General features: G+C 40.3%; 1 protein-coding gene across 3 annotated transcripts; it reads right to left on the reverse strand.

The window, feature by feature from the left end:
• Positions 1-2,117: 2,117 nt before the first annotated feature.
• On the reverse strand, positions 2,118-8,936 carry faim2b (Fas apoptotic inhibitory molecule 2b). Of its 3 annotated transcripts, none has more exons than XM_065001882.1 (13): positions 8,547-8,936; positions 7,449-7,487; positions 6,912-6,966; positions 6,511-6,578; positions 6,190-6,254; positions 6,031-6,084; positions 4,355-4,408; positions 3,997-4,036; positions 3,806-3,843; positions 3,262-3,349; positions 3,032-3,127; positions 2,655-2,708; positions 2,118-2,435 (listed from the first exon to the last, which is right to left on the reverse strand). In XM_065001882.1, the coding sequence occupies exons 1-13, from the start codon at positions 8,559-8,561 to the stop codon at positions 2,286-2,288; spliced, it is 816 nt and encodes a 271-aa protein (XP_064857954.1). In that variant the 5' UTR covers positions 8,562-8,936; the 3' UTR covers positions 2,118-2,285. The 3 variants fall into 3 exon arrangements, with proteins under 3 accessions (XP_064857954.1, XP_064857953.1, XP_064857955.1); XM_065001881.1 differs by having other exon boundaries at positions 7,449-7,490; positions 8,547-8,935; XM_065001883.1 differs by lacking the exon at positions 7,449-7,487 and having other exon boundaries at positions 8,547-8,935.

The raw sequence follows: 8,936 nt of genomic DNA on the forward strand, positions 1-8,936 counted from the left end.
TGACCAAGCCTTGACATTGTAATAATGCTACTGCATTCAAAATGCCATACATTGCCCTCTCAGTTAAGTCACAATAGAACTTGTAACTGATAAACCAATATTCTGATCTAATATGATCATTCATTACACTTCTTTCCTTTTGATTTAAAGTGATTCTGTATGTATCTGTATGTATCTTGATATGTATCTGTGTAGCTAAAAGCTACTCCTACAAGATGCAGAGCCTTCACGTCCATATAGAAACCACTCTAACCACATTGTAGTCTCAAACTTTATCTTGCCATACCAGGAACCGTAGGAATATATATATAGCATCATCTATAAAGATTGACAAAATAACTGACATTAGAATAAACTCTAGCGAACATATATGAAGATACTCTGTCGTATCAAAACTACAATTTTTTTTTTTTTTAACTCAACCCTGCTGAGTTCCAAAGACTTCCTGAATCCACATGATACATGTAGTTTAGGAAAACAGGAAGGAGATATATTTACAGAAAGATTGCATGCTTTGAAAGAGACTGTGTCAGTGGTAACTTGTTTTATTTTCTTTGGGCTGAGTTGACGACAGACAGGAAGTGTAAATCTGTTTTCCTGAAGACTAGAGAGATCAATAAGTACCATACTGTCTTAGGCCTCAATTCAATCAGGTCGAGTGTTAACCCGCTTTGGAAGAGATCCACGTGGCAGATGTTCTGGCGGTGTTGGAGGTGTATCTGTCGTATGAGCGGACAAATAAGTGAGCAGCTGCTCTTGTGTGTCACAAACCACCACTCCCTTATTATCCCTATTCTGTTAGAAGTTAGGAAATGTAGACTAATGCATGTTTTCATGTTCATTTGGATGGGGGGGATTTATAGCCTATCAGTTCAATCGAGGTGCAGACATTTGAGTGTTTGAACTTGTAATGCGGCTGCATGAACTAACGCGGCTGGTGGTTTCGTTGGGTCCAATGGTAGTGTCCGCGGTAAGTTACCTCTAGAGCCGCTTGTGGATTTGACAGCTCAACGCAGTTTTACCTCCGACACGCCAAAACAACCACGATACGGGTGTCGGCTTGTGCGAATCGGAGATCATCTAGCCCTTAGGGGACCAGAACATAATTACAAATCATTTGCAGACTGCAAATTGAACGCAAGAAGTCCAAACAGCTATATTTGACTAAACATAATCATTTCAATCCTTGTTTCAGTAAAATTGGTATATTATCAAATATACATTGAGTGTACAAAACATTAGGAACACCTGTACTTTCCCTGACATAGACTGATAAGGTGAATCCAGGTGAAAGCTATGATCTCTAATTGATATCACTTGTTAAATCCACTTCAATCAGTGTTGATGAAGGGGAGACGGGTTAAATAAGGATTTGTTTGCCTTGAGACAGTTGAGAGATTGATTGTATATGTGTGCCATTCAGAGGGTGAATGGGAAAGACAAAAGATTTAAATGCCTTTGATCGGGGTATGGTAGTAGGTGCCAGGCACACCGGTTTGTGTCAAGAACTGCAACTCTGCTGGGTTTTTCACACTCAACAGTTTCCTGTGTGTATCAAGAATGATCCACCAACCAAAGCACATCCAGCCAACTTGACATAACTGTGGGAAGCAATGGAGTTAATATGGGCCAGCATCCCTTTTGAAATGATTTTGACACCTTGTAGTCAATGCCCTGACAAATCGAGGCTCTTCTGAAGGTGTTGTTAATGTTTGGTATACTCAGTGTATCGCTCTATTATGTGTGGGAATACTTTGGAAAAGTTTTCCAAAATTAAAATGTTGGTGTTTTTACAGCCTATGTCAAAAATAAAAATAACATTTGCTCAGTAAGCCTGGGGGGCCAAATAAATCCCCAGTCCGGTCCGTCAGTTTGGGAACCCTGTCCTAGTTAATATTAGCCTAGGGCTCTATTCAATCTGTATTGCGGAAGTTCAGCTTTGGCATAGACTGCATTCACAATAAATGTTGCATATGTCAGCTCAATCGAAAGTTACTTAAACATTTATATTGCGCAATCTGTTACGCTTCAGCGATACAGATTGAAAAGAGCACCTTAATGCTGTTTATCTTTATTTGCTTTCGCTCCCCAGCTACTCAATTGAATGGTAAACAGTCTGTCACGACATGAGACTCTTTTATTGACCACAGAAGAGCCAGGGTCGTTTGAGAAGAAGACGGAAATGAAATAAGCTCTTAGAACTTAAGGTTGAGGGAGATTGGGCTGAGTGTAAAGGAGAAACAGACAGATTGAGAGACAGAAGGGTAGACAAATAGATAGAAGAATTAGTCACGGCTCCCTCCAAAACACGAAAGTAGGAAGCTGAACAGGTATATAATGTCCAGGTAGAGGTTCAGGGTGGCAAAGACGTACTCCTCTGGACTCATAGTGTAGCGCTTGTTGCCTATCAGCAGCTGGGTGTCAAACGCCAGGAACTAAGAGAAAGAGAGAGTGAGTGAGGGAGAAAGAGCGATGGAGGAGAAAGAGAGAGAGAGAGAGAGAGAGGAAAAAGGGGTTTATTGTCACGTACACCATTTTGCTACAGGCTGTAACCCAATGATTAGGGCCAGGAGTTTGTCCTGACCATGTAACCTTGACCAGAAAAACTCTGGGTCTTGCCAATGATGAATGTGTGTTGAATATCTGCCACTCACCAGAGTGAAGAGGATAGCTCCTATCACAGCGTAGATGGCTTGTAACCAGGGAACCTGGGGGGGTAAGAATGTTATCGAACAGCGCTAAGAAGATACAGGCCACTAATTTAGGAAAGACACGGGGGCTCTTCCAGATCATCTATGAGATTACCCTTCAGCTAATCCTTCTTATTCATGCTAGTATGCTACCCACCCGAATAGGGTGAGCGAGGGCCAAAAGCCTTACCGTCACTCTATATATAAAATCACTGTCACAACTATTCTTATTGCGGTCTGGAAAGATACACACAGCCATTACACCATCAATATCTACTTCTGCTTATGTACAGTGTCAATGGAAGCTGACGGAAGCTAAGCAGACAAGACAGGCTACTTACATATCCAAAAGGGATGACGATGGAGAGTATGATGCAACAGTACAGCATGACCATGGTCAGGACAAACAGGACTCCCTGGTAAGAGGTGAAGTCAATCTACAGTAGGAAACGAGGGAGAGAGAATAATGGTGTTTTGTTCAAATGCACTCATGATCAATCAATTGGATTGTGCCATGGTTTAATTTCTTCAAAAGAAAACAATGTTATGAAGATGGGTTCATTTTTCTCACCTTGGTCTGGAAGCTGAAGATGGTGACAGACATACACACCACAGCAGTGATGCCCAGACACAGGACCACAGACTTGGTGTTGTAGAAGCTGGAGAGAGAGAGAGAGTAGAGACAGACATTGATTAATCCATCAATTAGTTATAAAGAAATAAAGCAATAACACGTGCTTGTCTTTTCCTAATTGCACTGACTTTGCTGATAACTACTTTCACGAGGAAAAATGTAACTACTATGACTGTGATCTGTGGTTGTCTCACCTAGATGTAGCTATCTATAGATGAATGCACTTACTAAGTTAGTCTGGATAAAAGTTTCTGCTAAATGACTAAAATGTGAAATGTAGTCATCCTTCCCATCCATGTGGATGTTGATAGATGTGTTCATTCTTATCTTCATCATTTATTTCAACATGTTTCTAATTGGGCCAGGAGTTTGACCGGTTCCTGTGACCTGGCCAGGAAAATCTCCTAGCCCCACCTATGTCAACATCTGAGTCCCCCAACCAACCCTACCCACACATGAAACACACAAGTTAGTCATTTACCTGGACACAAAGCCCATCATGCAGGCCAGGCTGAGAGTCTGAGAGCAGGAGAGAGGAAGGCATGCGGACAGAGCCAAGATAGGTATAGAGCAGAGTCAATGAGGTACACAGACAGACGGACGGGCAGGGAGACTATTGGGTACATGCTATTCTCTTGAATTGCTCTAATATTTATTCCTCATTATACTCACAAAGAGAGACAGCAGAATGAGGTTCCAGGGAAACTGCCTCCTGTTATAGAGATGAAGAGAATTCAGGTTGGTAAATTCACTCTTTCATATTGCATGTTATCATTCTACCATCATTGTATGACTACCATTTACTGTGGATGATCACAACCCTAATCTATGAAGGATGTTAGAAATACCGTATTAACGTGTTATATCTGCTTAATACATGTGTAAAGTGTTGGTGTTCATGCATATTAAAACTACATTGAACTATTTGATTGATTGAATGTCCCATCTGTGTTTCTACGTGACAGTCCAGATGTGACATAAGTGCTGCGTACTGCCCAGATTGTCATTTTCATAGGAGGGAGATTATTACCTGATTTGTTCACCACAGCAGTTCAGTGCGATGTAGGTGGCCAAGAACATCATGCTGTCGAAAGGCAAAAAGAAACCAGTTCATTATTAGCACAATTACATGGCTGAATCTCAAATCACCCCCTTCCCCTCACCCTTTTATTTGCACGTTCACGCACGCCTCCGAAATATGCACAAGTGTCCCAAAACTGAGGGGGTGAAAATGATGGAGGGTTTAGGGGCTAATTAGCTCATTCCACAGAATGAGTGTCTTTTGCATCCCTTTAATATTTTAAGTTGAAATTGTGTACTAATATTGAATTAGAATTTTGAAAGCCTATTATATTAAAATAAGTGCCCTTTAATATAGACAACATGGGGAATTAAATCAGTCAGATTTTATATGAATATAAACTTGCTGAAGTACCAAAATAGGTCATTTTGACATCATGTCCCTCTGTGACATCAAGGAAAATGTTTACCCGCTTCATTGAACTTTTCAACAGAATTGTAAAGCTCTAGTTATTTTGTTTATTTGACAAAGTCATTTCTGAAGATTATTAATTTAATTTAATGTGTTTAGTGAATCATTTACGTCTGTCCCTCATTTTAAGATCCATCCTGTTACTCGAGCGGAACTCCCGTTGTAATATGGTGAAACTATTTACTTTTCATTCTTTTTTTCAAAAGAAACATCTAATAGTCAAATCATAGTGTAAAAACATGTGAGCTGGTTCATCTCTTTTTACCCATTTGGTGGTGTTTTGTGGTGAAAAACTGAGCGGGTCGAGCTTCACATGTCAACCCTGATATGGATAGACAGACAGGCTAGAAATGTTTTAACAATACATTTAAAAAATGGTGAAGCTTGCATTCAATTACCACTCCCTGTTCCACACAACAAACTCCCATTCCCTCTGTCACAAGGGGATTCATGGCTGATTTATGAAATCTTCAACCCTGTTACGGTCAACCCTGTTATTTTATTTGACACTTAATAGGCACTTATTATAGTATTTTTTTTTTTTAAATTGAATCCTTATGAGATGGGAAAACTTTGTTTTTTTAATTAAATTAAACATGCTTTTTATGACAGAATGTTAAAACTAGGTTTAAAAAATGTTGTTGACCAAGTTACACTTCACAGAAGATACTGTCTTGGTGGAACAACCCAATTAGACCCTCCTATAGCCACTTCGACCGAGTCAGCTATGCTGCCAGTTTCAGAGCAAAGTGGTATAGCATAACGCATCGCATTATTTTGGAGTTTGATCAATTTAACACAAAATAATGGAGAGGCGTGCCTAATTCTGAGTCACCTGTATTTGTTTGTCAGATTTTGAGACTTGGTACATGTAACATATGAAATACCACCCAAATTAAATATTTAACTGCTACTGAGGTGTATATCTTGTAAAACGACAGGGGGAACTTTCTCATTTGTATTTCGGGCTTGTTTTATTATTTAAATGTGGAACATGAATTGCATCATTCAAGTCTCGAGTGTGTTCCGAAGTTGATGGGTTTATTTGATCCCCTTGCCACTCTTGAAGTCACCCTATGAGATCCGCCAGCAACACGTGACAACAGAGGGCCCTGCAAGCGAGTTGATAGGGGCAAGGGGCTAGGGGCTGGTTTGGGAGTTACCGTCTGATGAAAAGTGAGGGCATGTCAATCAAGATATTTGTTGTCACTTACTAGGAGCACATGTACAGGTGGGGGTGTGCCTGAATGTAAAACCTCACTGGTGCACTGTGGAGAGATGAGAGAGTGTTACACTATGTTGAGTACACACACACAGACACACACACACACTCATTTTGTATATATTTACAATGTAATGGATATGATACATACCAGAATGTGAAGAGAGCAACAATGGCCACAGTCACAAAGAGTTGGATCATCAGGATGGCATAGACCTTTAACAATACAGAGAGGAGGAATAAGAGGGGATGGCCCAGATACACCCTCAGTATACTATACTGCATGCTGGATCATGCATGGGTGACATGCTTAAAGAAGTCAGTGTAGCTCAGTTACAGTAATATTATTATCTGGATCGGATTTATTTGGGCACACAGTGGAAAAACGTTTTGCAACGGAAAACAAAAACGAGTGTTTCTAATTGGACGAGTATTTCTTATAAGTCCAGGTTGTCCCTCCCTGTTTCAGTACCTTTCTGATAAAGATCCTCCTGACGGCCTGATCGTCCCAGGAGAACTGGGTTTGCATCTCCTCATAGTCTGACAGGGAGGGAAGAGGGTTAAACATCTTGTTAAAACAGCAGATGTGTGTAAGGATTCACCTCTAACCTCTGGGTACATCACACGCTGTAATGTTCGTTGCTGCCCATTTATCTTTGTTCTATAGTGTGTGTGTGTGTGTGTGTGTGTGTGTGTGTGTGTGTGTGTGTGTGTGTGTGTGTGTGTGTGTGTGTGTGTGTGTGTGTGTGTGTGTGCAACCGGATGTAGAAGAAGAGCACTACATAATGTAGCCATAAAGGAGCCCTTTGTTAAAGGGGATGAGATATTCCTGTGTAACTGACTATTATAGATACAAAGATGTTTTGATATTACCTGCAGTAGCCTCTTCATAGCTGGGTGGGTACTCTTTGCCTGTCTTTGGAGACACCTGAATATATGGTGAGAGACACAAATGGTCAGAGATACCAGTCGTTAGAAGTAGTAGCAAACTGAAAGACACTTTTAATAAACAGTTTAACAAAACTCGGGAAAAACTTCACCCTTACAGGGCCGGCTCGCCCTTAACACGGATCACATTGTGCATGTAGAGCCCCCGATTGCTAGGGGCCCCACAATTTAATAACATTTATGGAAAACACTTAGGCTATGGATGAAAGTTTGAATAGTAAAATACACTAAATGTAAATTTGATATTTAGTAGTGCATAAGCAGGTTTCCTCTTGTTATGTCAGTCACTGAGTGACATAGCCATGAACCATGGTTTTAAATGGACTAATGTTCTCGAGTCATGTTTTATGTCCATATAAAAAAAAACTTTTCGCAAGAGGTGGGAGGGGGCACCCAACCAAATCTCAATGGGGCCCGCAAAAGGCTAGAGCCGGCCCTGCACTCTTATAGCATAAAACTCACTTCATTCAACTCAACTTCTTTCAACTCAACTTCCTTTTGCTGCTATAAAACAAAATGGCCAGGTGAAGGATAACAGTTGAAGTTTAACAAACAATTTATGAACATGCTATTTTGTATTCTATGATTCTATTCATGCATTCAACTCCTCATGATCCACTGAAAATCCAGATAGGCTACATGTAGAGGCCTGTATCAGTGTAAACAAGCCTCCATGTTTCATCAGTGTTTAGGATAGGATAAGGATTAGGATACTCTTAGTAGGCAGCCATCTTAGTTTTGCCGACTTATGCTGCATTCGTAACCAAGTGGGAGGTGGGAATTTACAAATTTTGATGTCACAAATACCAGTTGGATACATTCACATGCTTTAAACTCATTCACAAATGTTGATTGGCTACAAACTGCATAAACCATAAACTAAACGTACAGTTGTCATGCTTGTAAAAAAATACATACTTTTCAAAAACCATATTAATAGATTGCTTTCTATAAATAATGTTTTGTTGTTGCATTTAACTGCTGAAACTGATGTTATCGCAGTCATTTCCTTAGTCGGTGATGTCAGAGGTCAGTATGTGGGAGAAGTGAGAGCTCAAGATGATAGACGAGTTTCCCACTAGTAATTACCAGTTCGAGGGTCATTCAAGTGGATTTTTCCCAGTCGTATGTGGTAAATTCCCAGTTGGTTATGAACACAGCAATAGATGGTGCGTTCCTCTGCCCAGGCGTTGCTGACGCAAGCCAGATATTACAATGACTGGATAGGTATTTAACATATAACTTAACCACATATTATGTTATAGCAATCTGGTGCCTGGCGGCACAGTCGATGACGTGGCACACAACCATTGGTTGATCCATGTAACGTCTGAGCAGGGGAACGCGTGTACAGTGAATGAGTATAACATTAAAGAAAGATAAATATTTGTCCATCTCTCTTTCTCAGTTTTTTAGATGATATTTTATGATGATATTCACAGTATATCACAGAGAGAAAACCATAAATAATGTCTGGAATTGGAAATTCAGAACAGCAACCAATTTCTGGTCACCTCAGCTTTGAAGCACTAATCTGGTAAGAGAGAAAGACATCTTTACCTTTCCCTTGGTCATGTTTGCGTCTTTTTTTGAATCCCTTTAGCGTTGACTTTCTGTTGTTTACGGTGTTGTTGTTGTTGTTGTTGTCCTTGTTCTTATGATGTCATTCAAAGGCTTGTCAACATCAGTAGTAGATTTCCTTCTATATGATGAAGCTCCCTTTGTGTCCTTTTCTTTTTGTGTCCCTTCCGTCTTGTTTCTGTTATTTTCTTCTAGGTTTCCCTCAGTTGTGGTACAGTAGAAGAGAGAGATTGAAGTTGTCCTTACAGTGGCTGTGCTGAATCTGTCTCCACTGTGCAGATTACAACCAACCAAGCCCTATATAGAGCACTATTAGGAGGTTAATCCCTTTCCAACCCTGATCGCATTTCCCCCCATATCTCTGCTCTA

Source organism: Oncorhynchus nerka, linkage group LG2 (genome assembly GCF_034236695.1).
Source record: "Oncorhynchus nerka isolate Pitt River linkage group LG2, Oner_Uvic_2.0, whole genome shotgun sequence".
In the NCBI taxonomy this organism is placed as follows: Eukaryota; Metazoa; Chordata; class Actinopteri; order Salmoniformes; family Salmonidae; genus Oncorhynchus; species Oncorhynchus nerka.

Bases quoted from the DNA above. Each gene is read 5' to 3' on its own strand.
- faim2b (XM_065001881.1), bottom strand. The intron at 6,579-6,911 runs GTAATATCAAAA...CCTCCCTGTCAG, and splicing joins CTATGAAGAGGCTACTGCAG to ACTATGAGGAGATGCAAACC. The intron at 2,436-2,654 runs GTGAGTGGCAGA...TCTTTCTCTTAG, and splicing joins GAGCTATCCTCTTCACTCTG to TTCCTGGCGTTTGACACCCA.